Source organism: Corvus kubaryi, unplaced genomic scaffold (assembly GCF_017639235.1).
Source record: "Corvus kubaryi isolate FWS band 111438036 unplaced genomic scaffold, C.kubaryi_AGA036_p1.0 split3-73, whole genome shotgun sequence".
NCBI classification, from domain to species: Eukaryota; Metazoa; Chordata; class Aves; order Passeriformes; family Corvidae; genus Corvus; species Corvus kubaryi.
In genome coordinates, this window is record NW_024582091.1 from 13,063,545 (window position 1) to 13,089,642 (window position 26,098).

The window sequence follows — 26,098 nt, forward strand, 5'->3', positions numbered from 1 at the left end:
ATTGACCCCGCTCGGGCGGGCGGGCACCGGCCGGACCCCGGCCCGCGCCCGCCCGGGACACTGAGAGGGAGTGCAGGGAAAGACATAGGCTGTTACAAAAATTAAAAAAAAAAAAAAAAAAATTACAAAGTTTTTTTGTTTTTTTTTTTTTTTAAGTTGCCTTTTTTTTTTTTTTTTTGCGGGAAATTCAATTTTTTTACCGGGCTGCTCAGGGAGAGTGAGGGAGGGGGAAAAACAACTTTGCCCGCCGCAGCGCTCTCTCCTGTTACCAGCGCCTGCTCCTCTTACCAGGTTCTCGTAGCTCCGGGGATGCTCCTTGCCCGTCCAGTCCGTGCGCTTGGGCAGCAGCTAAGGGAGTGAAGAGAGGGCGCCCCGTGAGCGGCTCCCCCCTCCCCCGAGGAGCCCCCCGGCAGCGCCCGGGATGGGGCGGGGGAAGCGGGAGAGCGAGGGAAGGGGGAGGGAGGCCGCAGGCGGGGCAAGTGCCGGGTGCACGGCGCCGCTCTTACCTCTTTTTCCGCCACTTCTCGGATCAGGACCTGCAGCAACAACAAAAGCGGGGCGTGAGAAAAGGTTTCAAAAAGAGAGAAAAAGGGAGAAGGAGGACGAGGCGGCCAGCGCGCCGCCCGATCAGCCGCCCTGCCCGGCCGCCCCCTCCCCGCCAGGCCCGGCGGCGCCATCCATCCATCTCTCCATCCATCCATCCCTCCATCCCCTACCTGAGCCGCTTGCTGGCATGGTCCGTCCTCCAAAAAGCGAGCGATGAGGAAGTAGAGCTCTGCGGAGAGAGGAGAGGCCGTCAGGGCTGGAGCTCGCCCCTTCCCCGCGGGCTTCCCTTTCTTCCCCCTGCCCGCCGCCCCTCTCCGGCTCCCCCGGCCACCACTCACCCGCTCGCAGCTCCGCCGTGTGCCGGCTGCCGCCGTCCCCGGACATGGCGAGGAGAAAACCGGGGAGGGGAGGGGGGGGAAGGTGGAGAAGGGGGGTTGCCCGGGCCGCGCTCCCGCGGCAGCGTCGGGTCCCAGCGAAATGCGCCCGCCCGATCGCTGTCACTGCTCGTTCACCGGGGAGAGTCTCGGCTCCACCATTCAACCCACGGGCAGCAGCAGCAGGAGGAGGAGGAAACAACAACTCGCAGCCGCCCGCCGCCAACGCCGCCGCCGCCGCCGCCAGCCAGCCAGCGCGAGCGAGCGCGATCCCTCCGCCCGGAGAAAGAGTCCCCTCCTCCTCCGCGCCCCCTCCTCAGCCCCCACGGCCCCGCGCGCCGCCCCTTCCCCCCGCGCCCCCCCCCCCCCCCAGTCCCTGGCGCTGCCTGGCGGGGGCGGCCAGCCGGGGAAGGAAGGGGGGAGTCCGTCTCTCCTGCCCCCGGCTGCCGCCCCGCTACCGCGGCGGCCCCCGGCGCTGCGCGACGCTGGAGGGGAGAGAGGGGCGAGCGCTACGCGTTTATTAGCGGGAAGGCGGGCGGGCTGTGGCAGAAGATGTCGGCGGGGTGGGCGGGAAGGCGGCGGGCGGGCGGCTGAAAGGCGCTTTCTCTGCGCGGTGCCGGAGCGCGGAGGGATACGACGCACGGGGAGGAGGAGGGGCTGCGACGGCCGCGGGGCAGCGGCGACTGGCGGCGGCGGCGGCGGCGGCGCTGGAAGTTCCCGAGTTCCAGCGTCGCAAGAATGGGAAGCGAGCGAAGCCAAAATGCCCCTGGGGAGCGCGGCCCCGCTGGGGAGATCCGGTGCTTCCACACCCCCCGCTTGCCGCGGCTCCCCCGTAGCCCAGCCCGCTCCCTCGGAGCCAGCCATGGACGCCAGGGCGCTGCCAGGGGCTTTGGCATCTGCGCGTAAGTGCCACAGTGTCACGCGTTGTTGGTTCTTATTTTTGCAACATCGTGCCTTGGTTCCTGCCGTGGGTCCGGAGCGGGGGGAAATCCCAGCAAGCCCCAAACAGCCAGAAAGGCGCCTTTCTCCGTTGTTCGGCGGGGCTACCCAGGCAGCTCTGCCGGGCGTAGCCGGGGTGAAGGGAGCGCAGGGCGCTCGCTTTGAGAACTTCCCTTAAAAAAAAACCAACCAACCAAAACAAACAAACAAAAAAAACCAACCCCCGACAGCTGATAACGATTTTATTCATTGCTCTTGCCGCCAACCAGATCAGACATGCGGGACTGACGAATCTTCTGCCTTCCAGGAGCGGTGGGCAAGAGGAGGAGTGTTGTCAACGCGAGGACGAGCGATGGATGGTGATGCCTGCAACCTATGGCTGAACTGGAGGTAATTCACTAGCGGATCGATAACCTACCGAAGGTTCCTGAAAGGCTGCAACATTGTACGGGGCCTGGTTAGCGGTTAAATCATTTCTTTATTTAATGTTTGCTAGCTTGAGGATACCGAATAAAACGTTCTGATTTGTGCTGTAACTGTTTCTTTGCTGCTTACAGTCAAAAAGAAAATAAAAACAAAGCAGATGTCCGCTGATAATTAGCTTTAAAAAAATCCATATCTGATGAGGGATTTAAAGGAGCATAATTGGTTGTCTCTATGTTTTGCAATGTGTCTGTGCTTTTTCAGGTCGCGTTGGGGCCTTGCAAGAACGAATGTGTTTGTGGACAATAAGAATGAATTTAGCAGGGATCAATGTAAACAGGGGAAGCCTGTCATTTTTTAATATTCCATTAGCCTCAGTTATTAACTGATGTTAACTTGTGAAGCAAAGACAAAAGTATATTTGAAATTATATAGAAACTAGACAAAGAACTATTTTTTTTCTGTACATAAAACCCCCTGAAATTTTCAGCTATCTAACTTTCAACAAAATTAAATTTGAACTACATTTCTGTGCAGCTGAGGGTAAGATGAGTTGAGCATTTTTATACGTGTTTCCGAGGCCTGCAAGCTCACTTTAGGATCTCAAGCTTTGTGCGTGACACAGTGAGAAAGCTTTGCTGCAATCAGCCTTCTGCTTTATTGAAGAAATGTTACCCTGAAAGATTAGAGAAAGGAGGCTAAAATGTAACGTATTTCCATTGTCTTATTATAAAAATTAAATTTATATAGCGGATGTCTACATGCTGTGCATTTTTTACATACAATTATCACATATCCTAAAAATCATTAAAATCCTAATCTAGAATTCGTTATCATTAGGGTAACTGAATTTTGTAGGATTCTTTTTTTAAAAATAAAAAGCAAGACTGTATGTACTAGATTTGATCACATTATCTGTGGCTATGATCATTATATATTTTAAAATGTGCGTGTATCTCCCTTTCCCCAGATTTGTAACAATAACCACTGTTTCAGCTTCATTTTAAATCCACACTTCAAATAATTAAAATGGCAATGAAATAATATTTAATGTCTAATAAAGATTTAAAAAATAAAATGACTTGAATCTTTTCTTAGCAATGTAAAATATGTATTGTAATATCTCTCATAGGTGACTCTCACAACAAAGGGCTACATGAATAATGTGATTAACATTTTAATTTCCCTTGATGTTTACATAAAAGAAAGTATCCTTATGTATGACATCACTGAAACTGTAAACCAAGCAATAGAGAAGTTTTAACAGTAAGGAGACTAAAGTAGAGGAAAAGCTCTCATGGATATATTGACCCTCCTTGTTCTTTCGGCAACTACTAACTTTTCCTATTGCAGTCAAAAAGTTCTTGGTGTTTTGACAATAAAATAAGGATTGTGTCTTTTTATTTAATTTTTGTAGATCACCAAGCAAAATGAAATCATAGTCCCAGACTTGAGCTTGAGCACTGCAGTACTACAAGTAAATATTTAATAAACAGCTTTTACAAACATACATTCCACTTTCTTTTTACAGATGAAATCTGATGGGACTTTTTTGTTTATGTGTGGTATAACATGAAAGTCACACACAAGAGAAAATGCCTAATTATTGTTTGATGATACATGTGAGAATGAGTACTGAGAATTCCTACAACACTAATATTCCATTCATTTTTCAGAGATATTTTAAAAGGTTTTTTTACTCTTGTAGTTAAATAGAAGATTTTTTTTATAATGTACACACGTGGAGAAAAATATAATCTCTGAATTTTTATTATCTATTGTTTTGCTTTCACATAATCCCTTTTCTTTCATGTGATCTTGTCACCTTACATCATTCTAAACTAAAATACATCAGTCCTGCTTTGTCAGTAAGATTCAATGTTTTCAGGAGAAATTACTGTGAAAGGTCTTCATTTAAAAAAATAAAAAGTAATGGAATTATTTTATTTTGTGACTTTCAAATGTTAATATTCACACACAATTGCTAAATTAATTTTACAAAAAGAAAAGGAAGAATAAAGTTTCCTAGATTTTCCTGTTGCTGCAGATTTTACACTTCAGCTATACTAAGCTATGGACTGATCTCAAGAGTTGCTGGTTTGGGATGTCTCTTTTTACCTTAACTTGGCCTTTTTTTTTCCCTTCCATCTTCCTCTTCCCCCCTAAGAAGTGCTATAAGCTGTATAAGTATCCAAATACAGATATATTTCTGAATTACTGGTTACTTTTGACAGATAAGAATGCAGCATCTTTGGTTTCTTCTTGCTTTTTCTGGTTTCCTTCTGCACTTTTGGGGTTGGTTCCTTAGGGGTTTTTTTGTTTGTTTTTTTTTTTTTACTGATATATTTTAGCCAGTGCTTTTTTGTGTCAGCATAATTTTATACCTTGTGCCCAGAAAGTACATTACTTGGATCCTAGTAGTGGCAGTTCTTGACATGAAAAGCCTTTCTGTTTCTTCTGAAATTTGCTCTTCTCCTTTTCTTTAGAGACAAAGAAATGTATTTAGGGTTTGTAAATTGTCAAGCTGAACAATGTAGCTAAATATTTGAAGCATGATATTGGCAGGGGGTGGCTGAGAGCAACACAAAGCAGTGACTAAGCTTTCCTCGGTTTTGGATGGTTGGTTGGTTACTTGAACAGGGGGTTTTTGGTGGTTTTTTTCTACCTCAAATGAGAATTATCACTACTAGTTGCTTGTTGTTTCTTACTCTTGAAACCAACCATAAACCTTACAAGGGCCAGAAGTGTGTGATGAGTGCTTGTGAGGCCAGCAACTTTATTATTATCACTTATATTAACTTCATGCAGAAAGAACCACACATGCTAAAATACAATGCTACTATGAGCAAATTCCTTCTGTAGTTTCAAACAATGACTTGGAGTTAACTAAGAAGCTTCACATCAAAATTCATTTAAATACTCACCTGTTCATGCTTCACGCCAAGAATACATCCACATCTTTTCTGCACCCTGCATCAGTAACCTACCTGAACTTTCTACTATGAAGTTCCTGACAGAGTGCTTAGCTGCACTGTATTCTGCCCTCATCAGATATTAAATAGCGAACTGTATGCTTCTATTTTTTACTTTATTTCCCGTTTCAGTGTGCCCTTTACCACAGAATGGGCATGTCTTCCCACTTCACTATTTTTGAAAATATTTCCTGTTACTCCTGCTTGTTTCTCACCCATGGTGAAGAGTAGCTTAGAATTAGGCATCTGTATTACCCAAACCACCATCAGCACAGACAAATTAACATTTTTAAAAAAGCACACAAATAGGTTAGCCTCTGACAAATGTTTTCTATCTGTTCTCCTCCTGTGCAGCTGGAAGAATAAAGCAAAATCAAGACACTTATGAAGACAACATTCATTTTTGTATAAAAACAAATAATTAGCTGCAAATCTACTATCAGGTTTTTGAAAGTAGATCTATATGTCATTTATATTTTGAGCAGTAAATGAGCCTTGTTGGAGTTCATTCAATGAACCTAAAAACCTCTTTGATGTGCTGTTACCCAAATAAATACGAATTGCACCAGCCACGACATTTTTTCAGTTTCACAGTTATGTCTTTGAGTACAAAACCTTCCCTTGCAAAGAGAAACTAAGAATAAGGCCTATGTTATTCCTACTGAATAGAGGAATTCTACTGGTTCATGTTGGGGATTTTGTTTGGGTTTGTTTTGTTTTAAAGCAATTTTATTTGTGCTCCTGTATTTTGTAAAAGACTTTAAATTAAATTTCCTTCCTCAGTTTGACAGTACAACTTTCTATGCTGAATACTTTCCCTAGTTATCCAGAGGATATTAAGAAAATTATTAAACTGCTGTACTTAATTGTTTGCTATTGGGCTTTTCTTCACAGAGACTCTTGGATATTTGCCATGTCTATTTTCACATCTATTTGATGTCGCCAAAGTTTTCTGAGTGTTCCAAGGATTATGTAGAAGTTTTTTTTTAAGGGGAGCTTTCAAAAAATGAATACACAGGGTATATTTTAGAGGAGAGCTACTCCATAATGAAAATAGGAACTATGTTGCTTTGTATATTGACAATTATTTGCTTAGATTATTACTTCTACAAAAATTTTGAAAATGTTTGCTGTTATTTCACTTTGTAGTAAGGTATTCCAACATGCTAAGGCAATTTTTGTTGAACAGAAGATAAGGTGTATTGTTCATTTGTTTCAATGGCTTCATATTAGTGTTCTGAGTCTAAGAAGACTTACTTGAAGTCTTAAGTGACAAATTTTATTTAAATTGGTAAATAATAAAGTTTATTAACACACAATTTAGTAGTGATTTTCAGCTATTGTTTGTCTTTCTAATTCTCTAAATGAAAATTTAAATTTCTGTTTAACCAAGTTCGAGGGCATTTCCAGTTAGAGGTTTGGATTTGATTTTTTCATTTACTGTAGTAGCCTGTTAGAAATGCAACTTTTTAAAATACAGATGAGAGGTTATTTTCCCGATTTTTCAAAATGGTGCTGGCTATCAGTAGCTTTGGTATAGACTTGGAATTTCCCTGAGTTAATACAATAGACTGTTAAAGATTTACATCTATGTAATAACTTAAGGGACTCTGTCATATTGTTATCAGATATATGGTCTGATAAACTTGCTAATATGCAATTTAGATAAAAGTAGAGGAGGCCATAAGAAATATCAGTGAAATCTACCTGGAGAAGAGATGAGCAGAACAATGTAGGTAAAATTTCATGATGTTACATTCAAAATAATCTATTGAAGAAATTATATGAGTAATTCATTCTCCTTATGGGTTCTTAACCAATATAAGTGGGGAAAAACACCTTCTATTTGATAGCCAGTAGTAAATCTTTTTAAAAGACCATTTATTTATTACATATTCAACATTGAGAATATGGTAATTTTTTTTTCTAGAACTCTAATATGAAGCCAGTGAAGCAAAACAAAACAATAACACATCTTCTGTTGTAATACTGCATTAAGTCTTTCACCCTATCTCAAAAAAATTAGAGTTCAGGAGGAAATTAGGATCAAGGAAAAATACCCTAGGAATAGGATTAAAGACCAAGGAAAAGGAATAAAATACATGGAGGAAGTAATATTTAATCAGTGCATACAAAATTTCTCAGTTTCACCAAAGATAAAGCAAGATCCTTTATAAACTCTAGGGCATAGTTCAAGAATTGAAACACTTGAAAGATTTCAAATTAAAAACTATGTTTTTCCTCATAACAAAATATAGCCATTCTGGCTTTACTTTCACCTCAGAATTCTCAATTGGCAAGAATTTTAGCAGTCTTCAGAAGAACTGATACTTCTGTGGATAAGAACAGCCAATGATAGTACAGATACATAATTATAAAGACCGTTAGTCTGATCTAACACAGCTTCACTCTGTTGCCAGCCTAAAGACAATCCTCAGTTTTTCCCAAGTGTTTCCTTCTCATGTTGTTTTAGTTTAGACCTACCAAGTATTTTTATTTCTATGCACTTGAAATATCTGCTTTCCCCAAAATAGCAACGATGTAGAGTGAGTAGTACCAATATTTGTACTTACAGTAAAGATTCAGGGCTGTTAGCATTGAGCCATTTGGCTGACAGTGCCTACTTTGTGTAGCATATGTGATTTGTCAGTCATCCATGAAATACACATCACTGAGATTCCAATCTCCATTTATTGTTCAGTCTTCTGCAAAAATACTGGTCTGCTGATCCAGATTTCTCAATATTTTGTATTCTTGTATAGCATCTACTTGGTGCCTTGAAATAATTATTTTATATTTTCAGTTTGCCCAGCTATGGTGAACCACATAGGCATGGTGTACTAATTGAGATACAAATTGTGTAAGATAACTGCTAATTTAAAATAATTGAACCAAGCTCTTGATTTTACAGGTTTTAGAGTACCAGAGACAAGAAGTGTGATCAGACTGCAAACGATCCCTGCACATACGTGATGCTGGTTACATTTTTTTGTTTGCTTCCTTGTTTTTAACCTAATACTAGTGTAAGATGAAGACTGGCACATGTGACTCCCTTTTCCCAGGTGAGGCCCTACCACAAGATTAAAAGATTGTGATCATTCTAGATGAACTAATGTGTAGTTTCCTCATGCAGAGTGGAGCAGCTTTTTTAAAAGAGATTAAGAACCCTCTCTTGAGGTTATTTTCCCAGGTGGCTAGCTCAGTCTATTCTGAGGTACAAAATACTGATTTCTCTTCCCTGGAAGAATTTAAACTGAAGTGGGATCCTCCTGCACACCAGAGTAAATTAAAACTGCACAACCCCCTCTTTGGTTAGGACCTAGTTTGGTAAGCATGCTCAGAAAATGATCCATAGGGTGTATAGGCAAGACAAGCAGAAGATTTGTGGATTATGAGCTGCCTGGAACAGGCAGTGTTGGGCAAACTAAGAAGTTTTTTAGACACTCAGAAACTTTAACTGTTGGAGAATTGAGTATCTATATTTTGAATGGTAAAATGATGGATAGATTATTTTATTGTTAGTGTCATGCACATTCTCACCTCATCACTGATGGGTGTTCTTGCAATAAGCTCTGGAGCACTAAAAACTAGCAGAAACAGCTAGTTTCTGCACGTGTGAATTTAAAACAAAAAAATCTAACTTCCAAGATTGAATAAAAAAGGAATTGAACTTGATCTTTCAGCATCAAGTTTGACTACCACTAATTGCCTCTTGGCAGGCCCTTATAAGTAAAGCACCAAATAACACTAAAAGTCAATCAGCCGATGTAAAGAAACATCTCATGAAGACTAGATTGAGCAGTTGAAGAAACACACAAGTATTTATTTTTAACCTAGTTATAATAAAGCCAAGTCTATTTAGTCCATGTATCAATTTTTTTGTATATATGTTTAAAAGTGCTTCCCTCAGACCCTGCATAGCAGTTGCTGACAGTTTTAACAACATGCCAGTCTTGGTACATCCCAGATTTCAACACATTAAGTGTACCTCTGAATTGTGTTGTTCCCATATACTCCCAACCCTCATTTTTAATTTGAAATTTTTCAGCAGCCAGCATCCTTACATTTGTCTCCTCCCCCAGGAGAGTGGTGTGTATGACTTTCAGTTCATTCACTGATGGATAATTCTAATAGCATAGGACTCTGTGAGAGGACAGGTCAAGGCATATTCGCAGACAACAAAATTTCAAATTCCAGTACACAGAAGGTAAGGCGTTCTTGCTGCTGAATTCCTCAGTTTGGAATTTTACCCATAGTAGTAATCTGAAGAGACTACTGCCCAGTTTCTGGCCAGTTGCTCATGCCAGTGACCATATCCATATTACTGGGCTCTTTCAACCACCAAAACAGGACAGCTGCATTTGCATTGTCAGCTGGGCCACAGCTACCCCCTGAGCCATGCAAACGGTTGCTTGTGAGAATGCTGCTTATCCTGGACCTAGTACAGGGACTCTGCTGTCAAAAATTTAACAGTGTAAGCTGTGGGCTTCAAGTCTGCAGCTCTGTGCCCTGGCACCTCTTGGTTTGCTAGCACAGACACAGCCTTTGCGACAAACAAAACTGAAACTGCCATTGTGCTTTAATTCTGAAACTGAGATGTCCTTTTAGGTATAGTATGTAAAACACAGAATACATTCCACAACGATGTCCTTTGCTAGGAAGTTCTAGAGGCAGAAATAAATCCTAGCTAGTTTGTAACAAACCCCAAGACAGCTCAGTTCATTTTTGCTCAGCCTCCAAATTATTTGAGTCTTTATTCTGTCCACTAAATAATGAGAAAATGCTGAAATTCTTAAAATGATCATAAAAACTTGTCAGGGCCGCACTGAAGATTGTTGAAGAGTTGATGTCAAAAATAAACCTGAAAATACAAAGTCTCAAACTGATGAGAAGTTGAAAGAAAACTTTACATGGAGGTAAACTAATTAACATCTGTCAGAGAGATTCACAGTATATCTCAACTATTGCTACAGTGTTCTGACCTGATAACTACCTACAATCTGTGGTGGTCACGTGCTGGCTGCAGTTGCCCCCAACAAATCTATTTAAAGGTTGAGGGATGTTACAAAGGAGAACTTACATCTTAGAATCATAGAATATCCTGATTTGGAGGGGACCCACAAGGATTATCAACTCCTGGCCCTACATAGGTCAGCCTCTAATATTGCATCATGCCCAAGAGCATTGTCCAAACATTTCTTGAACTCTGTCAGGCTTGATGCTGTGATCACGTCCCTGGGGAGCCTGTTGCAGTGCTCAACCATCCTCTGGGTGAAAAACTTTTTCCTATTATCCAACCTAAACCTTCCCTGACACAACTTCAGGCATTCCATTGGTCCTGTCACCGGTCACCACAGAGATTTCCTCTTCCCCTCATGAGGAAGTTGTAACTGCAGTGAGGTCTCCCCTCAGTCTCCTCTTCTCCAGCCTGAACAGACCAAGTGCCCTCAGCTGCTCCTCACACGGCTTCCCCTCAAGGCCCTTCACCATCTTTGTTGCCCTCCTTTGGACACTCTCTAACAGTTTAATGTCTTTCTAACATTGTGGCACCCAAAACTGCCCCCAGCACTCGAGGTGAGGCAGCCCCAGAGCAGAGCAGAGCAGGACAATCCCCTCTCTTGCCCGGCTGGTGATGCTGTGCCTGATGCCCCCCAGGACAGGGTTGGCCCTCCTGGTTGCCAGGGCACTGTTGACTCATGTTCAACTTGCCATCGACCAGGACCCCCAGGTCCCTTTCCATGGCACTGCTTTCCAGCATCTCATTCCCTGCTCTGTCTGTACATCCAGGGTTGCCCCATCCCAGGTGCAGAATCCAGCACTTGTCTTTGTTAAACTTCATACAGTGGGGTGTTTGCCCAGCCCTCTAATTTCTCAAAGACTTTGTCAGACCTTACTGGGAATAGGAAGACTAGTGTATGGAAAGCACTGAAAAGAATTCTTAAGCAGCGCTTGGGCATAAAGCTTCTTGCCACTGGCTTGTTATCTGGTGAAAATATGACTATGGGGGGGAAGGTGAAACACCCTGTTTTAAAAAAGGTAATATGTAACTGAGTCCTTTATTCATGGTCCAACAATAATATAATCTGCTAAACATATCAGATGCACTGTTGTTAAGAGATATATGACGCCAAATGCTTTGTCGAATTGCTTCATGAATAAAGGGACAGCCGGTATTTTCCATGCTTGATATAAAACAAGGCTATTGTTATTAGTGATGAACTGAATTGGTCATTGAATTTTGTAATAATGCAGTATTTGTGGTGCTGGCTTCTTTCTGCATATTATCTAATGTGTTGTAGGACCTATCAACCTGAAACACCACCCCATCATGGAAGGATGGATCCAATGCTAATGCTGAAGCATCCATCAGATGAGGAGCATTATTATTGTTTTCACTTAAAGGAGGCAGCATTTAAAAAATAAGTTAGGACTCCCCTGTGATCATTCAAGTGTGAATAGGACAGTGGCTCGACAGAGCCAAAGACAAATGCTCTAACATCAGTTGCTTAAAACCTGTGTGGCAGTGATCCGTCTTGCAGTTTCATCACTGAGGGTGACATCTACTTGGAAATACAATTTTATTTTTTGCTGGTATTTTTGGGATGCCTTCACAATTATATTCAAATGCTGCTGTAATTGGCACTTGTAACTCAATATTTAAAACCAATTTCATACACTTCCCATAGTCCTAACAGCCTGTGTACTAGCAGAGCACTAGCCATATCTTGTAATTAATTCCTGTTAATATTATCCACATCCACTATCTTGGAATAACTATTGCCAACTTTCTGATTCATCATAGTCATGTAAGACAACCAGCTGCCAGAAATGTCACAACCAAATCTATCCTTATGCAACTATTTGGAAGTGTGCCCTTTCTGCATTGGAATAATCTGCACCAGTCATACTGTTCCCTTTGATGAACTACCACTGCACACACCTTGTGAATCCACGGGCTCCACCTCCCCTCTGGCTGCTGAGGCCAAGCAACCCTCATCTTGTGCATGGCCACTATAAAGAAGTCACAAAACAGTAGTAGAGGTGCTATGCTCAGCTGGCCTTCCCCTGGCTCTCTCTCTTCCATCTCACCTCAAAGTCTAGTATCTATTGTCACTGAGGTAGATAGCAGACTCCCCAGTAGCCTCCTGATGCTCAGAGGTACCTTATATTTAAACCTTCATTTCCCTAGTTCTCTTGGGGGTAAAGAAGGCAAAGCTTCCTGAAAGACTCCAGAAGGTGATCAACACAACCAGTAGTTATCCTGCAGGTGGAGATTTGGCACCGATACACAAATGATACTTAAGTGCAAAAATGCCTTCAAGGAAGTAGGAAAAAAACCCCCCTACAATTACAAGCTTTACCAGGAACATATCCCAGAGGGAGCAAAATAAAAATACTGTGCCCTCAGTAACTGGATTGTTGATAAAGGACCCAAGGGAAAAAAATAAATCTAGTGACATTCAAGGCTTGCTTGCACATGCAAAGAATTTTGCTGTTTCTCTCTTGCTCCTGTTCCTAGAAAAATGCTTCTCCTATGTTGTGCAAGATCTCTTCCTCCACACCCACTCACCCAGATTACAGGATCAGACTACTTCCCCCCTCCTGCCATTCCCAGCTCTGCCCCCTGCCCCTTGCCCATCCAGATTGTCTTCCACAAAGCATCACTGCTGTGCAGTCACTGCAGAGTATTCACACATTGCTCCTACACTCAGCCACCAGGGAACTTTCTTCCAACCTCATTCTGGGATGACCCCCAGCTGCTGCAGTAGCAGCACTCCTCCCTCTTAGGGATAACGTGCAGCCACCTATAAGATGGCTATGTACAGAATCACAAAAAATCCCCAATACTGCTACTCCTTTCTTACTCAGTTATTCTAGATGCACCTGACATACATACATCACACGCTTCGTTTCCAATAGTTATGAACCCCTTTGTATTAAGAGCTCACATCTTCCAACTTCTTACAGAACATGCCTGACATATACATACATATATATGACATCAGAAACTAGGAGGCTTTTGGTTTGGTTTTTAGAAATCAGATTTATTACTATCATTATTATTATTATTATTATTATTATTCTAAAGAAAGCTTAGAATGATCTTCCAGCTTCGTCTCACAATGGGGCAAAAGTTCTTGTTCTACAACCTTTATTTTGCAAGAAACTACAGTAACATTTTATAGCCATTTTAGAAAGAGACAGGACTTTGACAAGATCACTCTTTCCAGTCACTGCGTTGTCATCTTAAATTATATTGCTCTCCATTAAATTGTTCATGATTGGAAGATTCATATCAAGCAGCTTAGTACCTGAAATTGTCCAGCATAAATTCAGTTTTTATGGGCTCCAAGTCTGAAATTTATTTCTGAATGAGAAGGGAAACAGTGATAAAACAATTCCTACAAGTTATACTACTGTAACATAAATGCAGAACTAAAATTAAGCACAATGGCCTCACGCAATCAAGATTATTTTTTGAGCATGAATTTGAATTACTAGCTTAATCCTTATCTTAGCAGGTATGCAAATATGATTTTCCATTCATATTATGATTAGCATCAGTAGACAAATTTAAAATCTGGTGTTAGTTGAGTCATTTTTCACCAGAACTCATTTATAGCTACTTTGAAGGTGCTTGGGAGGGTACTTTGCTGTATTAGTTAAACACCTGTTAGTCCGTGTCATCACGAAGGGCACAATGTATCGAAACAGTTTATTTCTTATAACTGTCCATCTGATTTATTATAAATGCAGAACTAGACATTCTAGAAGGCAGTTGCTGGCAATTTGGCAAGCCAATTTGGCTATATCTAGGCAAGTAACAGCTTCAGTTAGCTGTTCAATTTTAAGATAAAGCAAAAAGTATGTACACTAGAGAGAACAGGAGTAGAAAATTCTTGTTTTATGAAAATAAATAATGGAACTGAACATTCTAGTGTCTCTCCGGACCATTATGCATGCAGCAATTTAACTAACAATGAAAGTATTCTTCACATTTTCTTACAAATAAAAGAAAGACAACAAACCTTAAGCCAGGAGGGTGACAGAGTTCTTGCTATCCTGGAGTTGTTTATAGACAGTCTCCTGTATTTTTAGTGCTTTAATTCAGATATAGAAGTTTACTGTCTTATTTAATATAAATGGACATTGTGGGCTAAATTGTTACTTTGAATCTGATACCAGCCAGTGGCCCAGCACGATGCCAGGTACAATGATGCAGGTGAAGGTACAGGTCCAGTAAGGCAGCCAGGTCAAAAGCAATTTATTTAGAAGAGACAGACTCCCATTTCAGATTATTTTGCCCTTTCTCATTTGATGACACCTTACCTTTACAGAATACAGAACAGCCACTTGTTTCTCAGTTCATAATGTCTCTAGGGTTATATAAATTTTGTATAATTTCTGGAGAAATTTAATCAATGTTTTGGCTGTTGAGGCTCGGTATTGTGAAACATACCTTTGGTTGAAAGACTGCTTTGAATTTAAGCCATGTACTCTCTTGCACATCTAAGTGATCTAATTTTTCCCTTCTAGGACTACATTTAAAAAATCATGCAACTGAGTTTAAAAAAAAAGCCAACAAAACCAACAAAAAAACTTTTCCCAATTCCACTAGAAATTCAGCTTGTATGTTATTTATTCTAATAAGGGATCTTTATTTTCTTACTAGTCCTTTTCTCTTTCCCTATTTTTTTTCTTTTTGCATTTTTGAACAGATCAAATAACTCTCAAACTTTAAAGAGTTGAGCAAGATGCACCAAAACAACTTAATTTTCACTGCTGTTTAGCACAAGGGTTAATTTTCCATTAGCATTCCCGTTAGTTGGTTGCATCTTATCTACAGTTCTCCGTTCAGAAGAAGCTGCCTTTGCCATCTGAACAGACAAAATACCAAGCGTAACCTTGTGCTGACACATGCAATTAGCCCAAGGTCAGTCAAGGATATGGAAATAGTGGAAAGTGACAACCAAGGGGAATCATATAAAGCTAAGGGAAGGGGAATCTTTAACTACTCATGAGTAATTTTTTTTTTTTGGATCATTCATTATGCCTTGTTTCTGATGCACTTGCCTTCTTTAAACTTAAAAAACTGTCTATCCTTTTGTTGTGGTTTAGGAATGGTACTCTCCAAGTCAGTGCCCACACTGAGACTCTCCCAAGCCAGATGCCACTTGCTTACTCTCCTCACTTCCCCTCCTCCTTCCCACTGCAGGGACGGAGTTGAAAATTGGAGGCACAAAAGGTGAAAATCACAGGCTGAGATAAGAAAACAAACAGTAACAGCAACAATACTAATGACAAAAGTGTACCCACTTTAGGGTGGGTGATTTACACACAAAAAGCTCACCAAGCCCAAGACAATGAAACAATGAACCCTAAGCCCACCACCGGAAAGGGGCATGCTTCTCCTTGGAAGAGACAGAGTCCCTTTTCCCCAATTCTGGGACCCTGATGATGAGGTAAGATGGTATTGAATAACATTTGGGTCTTAGACACGCCCACACAGCTCTAGGCTACACCCCCTCACAGCTACTGCAAAACATTAACCCTGTCCTTGGCTGAAACCTGGACACCTTCCCGGCTTTTTTTAATGTACCTTGAGTTACCCATCTGTTACATCCCACAAAGAACAAACACTGCTTTCAGGGATCCCTCCAAACCTTGTGTTCAAGTGTGAAGCAGTCAGTCATTAAATACTGATGATACAAGTTTCCTTATGGCAGAGATGTGACACCTGGCACTTCCAACTGCCACTTCAAAACTAAAATACTTACATACTTCCTGAAGGTGATCTGCAGATCACCACCTGCCCACGAAGACTCTTGCTACATATGTCTGAATGTGTGACCAATCTAATTTTAAAAACATGTTCTAGAACTTGATACAGTGCTTTGAAGGTTTCTCTGAGAACTTGACATGTAGAGAAAAAATATAGGTAAGCATTTACAAAGCACTTTTGAAAAATCAGAAACGTGAAGTGAATCAGCAGGGTAGTGTGCTTCACTTCACTTTAGCCAAGTGGATCTTTTGTTAAATGCTTCCAGTGGAATTCTGGCACTGAGCTGAAACTCCTAATCCGGTTGAGACAACAGAAGAACTTTGTGCCAAAATTACTAGGTCAAGATATTGTGCAATTAGTTTAAGGACCCAATTTTTGCCCACCTTTTAGCCATTTATTAAAAGAGCTCTCCTTAAATAAGCCTGTCCAGACAAGTGTGTCTTCTGATGCTCATGCTGAAGTTAAAATCTAAATTTAAAGGGTCATTTCAAGAGCTTCAAGTGTCTAGATAGGATTAGGCAACTTATCTCTTGGTGATCCACACATAATGACCAGAGAATATATACATACAGAGGAACGAGAAACCCATAAATTGAAAAAATGCTTAGAAATAGCACTTTGATGATTCTGTGAAAAAGTTCAGATGGTTCAACTTCCCACAACCATAGTTTTTAATAGACTTTCAGCAGCATCCATCAGAAAGCAAATCAGAAGTACTCTGCAGGATTACCAAACATGTATCACTGAGTAACACTAAGGACTTCCCTTCTCATTGTCTACAGTTCTTGTTATACCCCTCTGCCTTCCATCACCAAAAGCAGAGAATTACTTTAAATTTTCTTACAAAACTAAGTTAGTGTTGCAAAGAACAGCCTCCTCTTCTGTGGGTGTAGCAAGCCTATCAAAAAAGTGTAAGTGACATTTACATCAATGCAGGTCTTAACTCCTAGCTAGGAGAGAGTTTTGGCAATCAAGCTTCAATTTTTAAGTGTAGACATGCTTGGCTTCTTTTTGGTTGTAATTAAAAAAGGCAACTAGAGATTTCTTCCCAAAGAATAAATAGAACGCTAGGTCAGGCAACAGTCATTTATTTATTGACTTAAACAAGCAAAAAGTATCCTCAGACATAATGGCTACCACTTGAGCAATACAAATCAATGCTACTGAAGAACAGGGAACATCTTTTCTTTCACCCCTCCCATCCCAGAAGTAACAATAGAAACACCAGGACCCCTAGAGAAAAGCGAAGGAGAAAAATCATAAAAGGTATTTAGAATGAGCTGCAGAGTTGAAACATGGACACTAAAAAATCATTAGCTAATCTACCACATCACCACAATCACCTCAAAAAAACTTTCATTGTTCCATTTCTACCAGGTACCAAATATATAGCACTGTTTAACAGCGATTTCAATGTATTAACAACTGTCCTCAGCTGAAGCAGAACAGTAATTACTATTTATATTAAATTTGAGGCTACAGATAGAGAGAAAGTTTTCCATAGACTACAATGCACATTAATGAAAAGAGAGTGGGGGAGAAACAAAGTTACTTTTAAAGTGCTGTATGTCTCTATGAATCAAGGAATTTGTTCTGTACTGATAGCTCACTGAAGACACAATATCCTGACAGAGTATGGCAACTCTACTCACCCTGTGACAGTGTATCTGATGACTGTATCTATGAAGAATTTATCTGTGAGGCCCTTAAATTGTAGGCCACTGAAAATCCCAGTTTGCTACTCCTGTGTGGGTGGTTTTTAATCAGACATCAGCGAAAAAAAGCAAACACCACATGCAAAACAACTGTTACTAAATCATTTAGTCTTCCTTGTAACAGTCAAAGATATGAGTAAGGCATTCCTCAGATTTAGAGAAAACATTAGGAGTCTTTAGTTTTGCAGGCAAGGAGACCTTTTATTTTAATCCATTAAAAGAACCCAAAATAGTCAGCAGGTGGCCACATCTATCCATGTTTCATTAAAATCACATAAAACCTAAGTACAAAAGCACCACTGATTATTGCTCTAGAAAAACTGCATGAAAAATCCAAATACACACAGTAAAAACATCACCATATGCACAAGACATAATTTCTTAAAGCAAGTGTATGGAATGCTGATCCAATTTTACACATACCTTGCAATATTAAGTTGATATTTATATTACTTGGCAACAACGGGAATTTCTAAAAGCACTGTTATGAGAAGGGAAATGTTCATATACAGTTTAATATGTCAACTATCATAGTCCTAAAAAAATTAGCATTTACAAAATACTTGATAAAAATATCTTTTAAAAGTTGTCCAAGAGGTACATAAAATCAACCCAAAATTCTCATGGTATTTCATTCATTCTTGTCACCTACAGATTCAGTTTTCTGAGCCTGTGGAGAAGAAAGAAAGAAACTAAATTACTACGGTGAATTTCTACTGTGTACCTAAATACCCAAGCTATCCTTACTCCTTCGATTTCTTGCAACAGCTCAGTTCCAAACCTGTGTCCATACGACATTTACACAACCGGAACAGGTACAGTCACACACTTCTCAACTCATCGCTCCCAGCTTTTCAAAAGCAATACAAGCCTTACCTGTCAGCTTCCATCCTTCACACTGAAAAGCACCACACTACCACCTGTTTCTATTCACTGCACACATGCTGAATGCTCTACCGCACCCTTAACTTTCACTGTTTCAATCTGCCCTTTTACTGACAGTGTGCTGGGTGGGGCACCTCTGGATGTTGAAACACTAACAGTTGAGCGAGATGAGAATCTGCAATAACATTATGGGCAATAAAAAGAAACATTATGAACATGCTAACAATGTCTGAAAGGCTGAATAATTAAAAACACTGATTCAATCAGCAGGAGGTATGTGTGGAAAGTACCTCTTCAGCTTTATTTTCACCATTTTCAGATGGTGTAGTACCTTCCTTTGCAGCTTCTTGCTTTTCATCCTTCTTCCCTTTAGCACCTTTGCTGGCCTTTGTCCCAGGTTCCTTCTGACAGAAGATTAAAAACATGGCCATAGATGTTGTATGAGTAGCCAGAACCTTGCATCTTTATCAAAAAAACTTTCACATGAACTAAACAGCAAGTCTTGGCAAGCTGCATGTGCTGGACTGAAACAGAAAACCATCTAAAGGCTATCGGGAAACTGTAAATCCACATAAGTTGTACAGAGACTCAAATTCCTAGAAAGTGGTGGTGTCTGCTTCTTTCGTTTTTCTGCTAATTTTTTCAGGGATACAAAACCATATCAGACTATTTTGGTAGAGCTGATCTATGAGGTGCATACAGGATATCTGTGTGAACAAATCCAATTACAGTATATTGAAAGCTTATTGAGCCAAGCACAAACACCACACTGTTTGTGTAACTACAGCACTACATTTTTAATTAACATAAAATATTAAATTAGATTTTAAAAATTAAGTTTTTTCCTTGGCTCTCCTTTTGTTACGTTGATAACGTGTGTGATGGTCATTCCACGTCAATGAAAGAACCAGCCAACACACTAGGGAGGCAAACACCAATAAAATTCCATCTGCAGCAACACAAAGCAGAAAATTTATCAAAAGGAACTATTCTAACAGCCAAAGTTTCATTTTGAGATTTGCTCTTAATTCCTGTGTTGAAGTCTACTATTTTTTCATAAATTCTTTCTCTATGTACTTATTTATGTTTGTGATCTAAAGGTTAGCAGAGACATAAGTATTTAAAATGCAATGGGAAAAAAATTTAAATGGTATTGCATTTACAATTTTACATTAATATTTAAAGTCGTTCTGATAAACACTGGCTATCTTTCATGCAATCATTTGCTCCGAATTCTCCATCCAAAATGGCAATAATAGCTGTGAACAGGGATATTACGGCTTGCCTTCCTTCATTAACTACCTTTCCCCACCAATCCCCACACAGAAGTGGGACAGTGAGGTGAGAGCACCAGTAATCCCAGTTCCAGGGCAGCCTGAATTACTCCTTCCACCCCTCAGCTCCAATGTTACATAGCAGCTGTGGTGCTTAATTTGGAAGTTTACTAGTGGTATGAGCATAGTACTAACTCTTTACCTACAGAAGAACAAACTAAGGAGTTGACTTTGTAAATTCATAACATGCAAGCTTTTAACAAAATTATCTCAAGTCTGTACCATCTTCCATTGTTTACTAGCAAGTCCAGAGTACACACTTGCTGTTTTCTGTTTAGGAGGCCAGAATTAATATACTCCTTAAAATGTGATCCAGTTAGGGTTTGGGAAAAAAAGATTACTGTATTAAAAAGTTACTTACAGTAATGTCATAAAGGATTTGAGTCACCTGACATAAGCTTCCAATGTCTCTCATGCAACTTAGACCGAGTCCATAACACTGAGCTCATCCCACAGGTACGCGAAGCTATGGAAGCTACCACATTTCCTTCTTTATTAATACTCTTTTTAAGAGGGGAGCAGGATGGACTCAGCAAGACTTTACTGGTAATTTTATTTGATAAATCACACAGTGTTTGAAGTCAAGAGTTTTCCTTTCACATGTGGACTTTGTATCCTGGCACTTGCCCAACTGAGATGACAATAAAAGGACTTGAAAAATGGAAGTGTGAGGAGTGCTAGACTCAGTGTCCAGCATGAGGGCTTTTTTTTCCAATAAAGCAATTGCTCTTATTCAACATTCCCCTTAGGTGCAAATAAATCTACAGTTTCTGAAGTACATGATTTATATGCAGAAATCCTGAAAAGGTATTTCAAACACTAATAAGATTTTAATTTGACAGTAACTGGCCCAGAAAACCTAAACCATTCAATTTAAATATATTTAATTTCACCTTTAATCATAATTGTGCATTCTCAGCAACAGCCAGGCTTCAAGAACAGATAAGAGTTTCTCAGTACAAAATGAAGTACTGCACCTCTAGACAAGGAAAGAGAATGACACAGAGTAATCTCAAATGCTTTTGTAGAAATTGCTAGGTTTCAGGTAGAGTTTACTCAACCAAGCCTGTACTTTTCAGGAAAGGTGTAGTAAAGGTAAAAATTCTTCTTAAACTAGCAATTCACTACAAACTAACATGGTCTGCATATCAAATAGGCAAGACATTTTCTTTGGGCCAGTAATGAGGCCAGGAAGGGGTGGAACAAAAAGAAAAGAATGATCTAATTTGTGGGTTTTTTCCAGGGAGGGGGGGGCTGGGAGCTGCAGAGAGGGCAGGGGAGCCCATGCCTCAAAAAAAAATGCTGTGAATTGAACTGTTTGCAATGTAAAGAAGGAACATACTTACTTACTATAGGTTAAAACAATGGTAACTAAAAAGAAAGAGTATTTACCTTTGTTGTTTTCCTTGGTTTGGGTTCAGGTTTTGGTGGAGCAGGTTTCTATAAAACATTTTTAGTTGCACAACATGTTAGGCGCACCACCAGAAGCCAGTCAGTCTCCTCCACACCCTGCTTCCCCCCCCACCCTACACCTTCCCTTACTTCCTGCTCAATAGTATGCATCTATAAAAAGTTTGAAAAACCTTAATGCATAAATGCACTTCCTCTCTGTACACACCTGTTTGCATTAGTTCACTCACCTAGAAGTGAAAGTAATTTGGGGGTCATTCTACGAGTAAAACATGAAGATTAGTAGTAACTATGAAAAAAACCGCCTGTCAGCTATGTTCTAACAGAGAGAGGAACTAAAACCAAGTGCTAGCAGTGGCATCAAATGAAGTCCTTGAAACACAGCTCCTCCTCCTTTCCAGAGAAGTAGCTGCATTTCCACAACTACCATCAGCCTGCAAAATGATACAAAGTCAATACTGCACCTAACAGACAGTGTTGCACTGAAGTGGGGAAATGTATCTTTTGTCAGAACAACCTGAAAACCTGAAACCAAGAAAACACAGATAACTTCATTGCTGGAGTTCTCAAATACCCCTCAGCAAGAATAAAAATGGAATCAAGCAAAATGTAAAAAACCTGTTTGGTCTGAGAAACCATATGTGCTTAGAAAAGAATATACCAGGAGATACTATACATACTTACAGCTGACAGTCTTGCTGATCGTCTCGTGGGCTACAGGGGAAAAAAATGAACATTTTTATAGGCTTACAGGAAAAAGTATCCAAAGCAACATAGTATCAGTCATTTCATAGGACAGCATAAACTATACATGTCTATTGCCAAACAATTCACATTTTCCTCACCTTGGACACTCAAATTTTTAAAGGGACAAAGTGATGTGGAAGTTAGAAATAAAAGTTGTTCAGGAATTACAACATCTAAATCTCAGCAGTTAAATACCTCAGGCACACACCCTTTTACAACTACTTCTGAGGCCCTTCCTCTATGAAAGGTTCACAAATCCAGTAAGCTTGACTACCTGTGCAAAGGACTCTGAACCTCATTCATACATACTTAGAATTATGTTTTTAGAATCTAGCAGGTGTTACTTGTAATAGTGAGTACAAATACCATCTGATTAACAGGTGAATAAAGTTAACATCCTTCTCTAGAGGATATCAGTATGCTAAAATTTTAAAACATGAAACTAAGTCCTTCCACTTCCTCAGTTCTCCACACACTCGCTCTGAGAGTCCAGGTGCACAAAGACAGCTGCAGGATGAGAGGGAGAAATTATTTCTTCTATTTAAACACAAATCTCAAAAGGAAAGACTTGAGCCAGATATTCTGCTTCTCTCCAGCTTTTTTATCACTTCAACACACTTTCCCTATTAAATTTTATTTCATCCTGCTTTTTGTCATAAATTTATTACTGAAGTCTTAAAAATAGTTGTTAGCTTGTTAGTTCGTTTACAGTATTTTTGTATTAATTAAAACAGATTCATCCAGTTACACAGCATGGTTAATAAACTGAGTTAAAATCTGGTCTATGTCATAAAACTAGAATTACACGTGTGGCCAAAACAAAGGGAGAACTAAACTGCAGCAAATATCCAAAATAACTCAACTTAAAAAGAGAATCAAAAATACTTCTTAATTACATATTAAGCATTTAAGTTGAGCAGAAAAAACACAGCTCTGCGCATCCTGCAACAGGAAAAAGTTCTTGTTAATATCTGAAGAATGCAGTAATTTGTGTTCATTGGAGCCATTCAAGAATTCTTAGTGGAAAGCAGTAGTGAATAGTTCAAATCTGCATCCAGCAAAATAGAAGTCAAAAAATACCTATTTTCGGCTATGAAATATTTATGCATCATTAACAGCAAAAAGGTAAACCTCTCTTTTCTTGGCAATTTAGCATATCAACTGTTTAAGAAGCAGCCTAGCATTATTTTACAACAGGATAAACAAAGCATTTCAGTTGGTCAGGTAATCAAAGAACTCACTCAAGGTATCATCTTTTACAAATCTGCTTTCTTAATCAATTATTTCTATCCCTTAACATTTAGGAACTGAAACGTTTTGCTAGTATCTACTTTTTAAGGGATAATATATCAATTTACATAAGTTATAATTCTCTTCCCTACCTCCCAACTGTTCCTGTTCCATGACCTGTTTGCCATAAGAAAGTCAGCATAAACCGTAAGTTCTTCAAAAATGCTTGACAGGTAAGTAATTTTAATTCTCATTTGGAGTTTGCACATATTTTGTGTTATCTGATTATAAGGAGGGAACTAGAGCCAAGTCAGCAAAGGTCACATTTTCATGTGCTCTGGGAACCTTTGTCCTCTCCAAACAGCTGTACTAACCCAGAAATTAGCAGCTCACCCAAGAGCCTGTTTGACACTGGCGCTCTAGCAAACATCTACAGAAAGAGTCTATGAAAAGGAGCAGACAGAACAACACTTTGCACTCTCCTACTGCACCAGCTTCTGGCAATCTGATGTTGCCAACTTTCCAACCTGGATATCATATGCACATCATGTGTTTAAATAGTCCCCAAGGGTTATTTTCTAGACAAATCTGTCTAATAACCTAGTCCTCATTTACACTTTCAGTTTCCATAACATCCTGTGACATCTATGAGCTCCATAATGGGATTATGCACTGTGTGGAAAATAAAAAGCAAAACCTTCCCCCTCTGCTGTCTCTCCTTTTAACTTCTTGCCTCTAACTTTCATTAGATTTCTCTTGTTTATGGCTTTCATGAAGAGTAATTCTCTAACTGCCTTTCTTTGTGTTACTAATTATTTTATCACAACTCCATTATATAAAAGATGAAGAATCCTAGAAAAACTGTGTTGTTTGGTTTTTTCAGTTTGGGTTGTTAATCTTTTTTTAAAAGCTGCTCTACATCCTCTATTTGTCCCACTGTACTTGGTATCCTTTTAATTCTATCATGGCATCTATCAGGAGAGCTTCATTTAGTAGACCCATATCCAAGAGCACAACAAATTAATCTTGTGATACACCGATGCTTACTGTGTCCTCTAGCATTTTTTCCTGTGTTTTAGTTACTTTCTGTTTAGAACTACTGCCATTTTCTAGTAACTATTCACTGTGATTTTACAATCTCTCCCCTGATTAACAGCTCATTTGGTGACCACCACTGGGTCTTCCCCTCTCCCTCTGTATTAATTTGCATTTCTCCATATTGAATTTCTTTCGATATTTTATCACTTTTTTATCAGTGACATAACAGCCTTCTCAGCCTCTTTCACCTCTGATTACCTCCACAACTTTTGTAAACTTCAGCAAACTTTGTCATTTCTTTAGTACCTCTTCTAGAGATCATTAACAAATATATTCAGCAGCACAAGCTCAAACACAAATCCTTCCAATACGCCACTTACAGTCTCCTCCATTATGAAAATTAACCTCCACTCCTCTATTCTCCTAAGTTTATATGTTAGACATTCTTAGAAAGATCTTCCATCCTAGTTAGTTTCTTTAAGAACCTGCTTGAGGAACCTTATGAAAAAGTGCTCCTTTCATACAAGTAAACCATAGAGCTGGCTATACTTTACTTGCTATTTTCCTGATCAAATATGCTCAAAGATTTACAATCAGAGCAATTAAATATTCACCCACTCTTCTCAAGGTCCTGATTTAAATTTGTCTGCCACAAAATCAGGCAACCTAAGAAAACAAATTCTTATAATTCTCTACCTGTTTTTTAAATTCACATTAAGGGCTGTAAAAAACAAATTAGCAAACTTTATTGTGGATATCAAGATATCACCAGCTGTCTTCTTGCCTTCTCTGACAGAATGTACTGTGTCCTTTAAACAAATCCAGTCAAAGAAAACACACAAATGTGTCAGCTGCTCCAGTTTAGAGTCTGGTATCTTAATTCAAGACACCCTCCCATCAGTCACTTAAGCTAAGAATAGTTTTGAAGTAGACTGGCTGAGGTGCGTGCATTAACCCTCTTCTGCCAACCTACTAGAGACAGAGCAACAGTCCCAGGCAGTAACATACTACGTAATTGCCACAAGATCCACCAGAGTTTGTCTATCAAAGCCCTAAAACTTTCTCGAATTTATTTGGTGTACTAATAAGTTGTATAATAAAAATTAAAAAAAAAAAATAATTTGTAATAATAATAATAATAATAATAATAATAATAATAATAATAAGTTGTATAAATCCTCAGTACGCCAAGACAAAATCAAGCCAGGTAGAGTGCAAATGTGGTTTACTGTCTTTATTCCCACTGAAAACAGCACACCAGAAGTGCCAGAGAAATGCATAATCTTCTGATATACAAGACTGCAGATCTCCAGTTAAATAATTACATGCCAAAACAAATTTTATATATATATATATATATGTACTTGCCTCTTGTTTAGTTACTTTTGCTGCATCCTTGCCTTCAGCACCCTCTGGAGACTGAAAGAAAATATTAAATCAGTGTTTTTATTACAGACTTAAAAGCATGCAGACAACAGCAAAACAAAGATTATGAAGACTGCTCTTTCATTTGCAACACTTCAAGCAGCCTGACAAATCTGCATTAGTATGTACAACATATGCACTGCACTCAAACCAGTCTCTTTACCAAAACCAGGCAAGAATCTGAGGACTGAGCACCAGGTACATACATATATCACACACTATCCCTCAGAGCCCCTCTAGGCAATTAACTAAAGCATCCACAGGCTCCAGTGGGAGC

General features: G+C 39.7%; 3 protein-coding genes across 8 annotated transcripts in view; 1 reads left to right on the forward strand and 2 right to left on the reverse strand.

Annotated features, from left to right (window-relative positions):
- LOC121659038 (pleckstrin homology domain interacting protein) overlaps nucleotides 1-973 on the reverse strand; it is a 107,402-nt gene extending 106,429 nt beyond the window's left edge. For both annotated transcript variants that reach the window (XM_042016751.1, XM_042016749.1), the window contains exons 1-4: nucleotides 885-973; nucleotides 717-775; nucleotides 507-536; nucleotides 289-348 (exon numbers count right to left, since the gene is read on the reverse strand). In XM_042016751.1, coding sequence (XP_041872685.1) covers nucleotides 289-348; nucleotides 507-536; nucleotides 717-775; nucleotides 885-930 — 195 coding nt within the window. In that variant the 5' untranslated portion in view covers nucleotides 931-973. The remainder of the gene's footprint in view (nucleotides 1-288; nucleotides 349-506; nucleotides 537-716; nucleotides 776-884) is intronic.
- A 50-nt stretch (nucleotides 974-1,023) lies between these two features.
- Nucleotides 1,024-9,115, forward strand: LOC121659039 (translation initiation factor IF-2-like). 5 transcript variants are annotated; one of them, XM_042016752.1, is made up of 3 exons: nucleotides 1,024-1,822; nucleotides 2,129-2,249; nucleotides 8,166-9,115. In XM_042016752.1, exons 1-3 carry the CDS (start codon nucleotides 1,024-1,026, stop codon nucleotides 8,170-8,172), a joined length of 927 nt encoding a protein of 308 aa, XP_041872686.1. In that variant the 3' UTR covers nucleotides 8,173-9,115. The 5 variants fall into 5 exon arrangements, with proteins under 5 accessions (XP_041872686.1, XP_041872689.1, XP_041872690.1 ...); XM_042016755.1 differs by having other exon boundaries at nucleotides 2,167-2,249; XM_042016756.1 differs by lacking the exon at nucleotides 8,166-9,115 and adding an exon at nucleotides 2,547-3,360.
- A 7,994-nt stretch (nucleotides 9,116-17,109) lies between these two features.
- Nucleotides 17,110-25,821, reverse strand: HMGN3 (high mobility group nucleosomal binding domain 3; the record flags this gene model as incomplete). Its single annotated transcript, XM_042016793.1, has 5 exons — nucleotides 17,110-18,422; nucleotides 18,928-19,041; nucleotides 21,364-21,411; nucleotides 22,066-22,095; nucleotides 25,765-25,821. Coding segments are annotated over 5 exons (288 nt in total), but the record flags the coding sequence as incomplete, so codon positions are not given.
- Between the last annotated feature and the right edge of the window lie 277 nt (nucleotides 25,822-26,098).

What these genes read in the sequence shown, in the direction of transcription:
- LOC121659039 (XM_042016756.1), top strand. Translation starts at nt 1,024, where the DNA reads ATGCGCCCGCCCGATCGCTGTCACTGCTCGTTCACCGGGGAGAGTCTC. An exon ending in AGGGGCTTTGGCATCTGCGC is followed by an intron (nt 1,823 to 2,128) that starts GTAAGTGCCACA and finishes GCCGCCAACCAG; the next exon opens with ATCAGACATGCGGGACTGAC. An exon ending in AACCTATGGCTGAACTGGAG is followed by an intron (nt 2,250 to 2,546) that starts GTAATTCACTAG and finishes GTGCTTTTTCAG; the next exon opens with GTCGCGTTGGGGCCTTGCAA.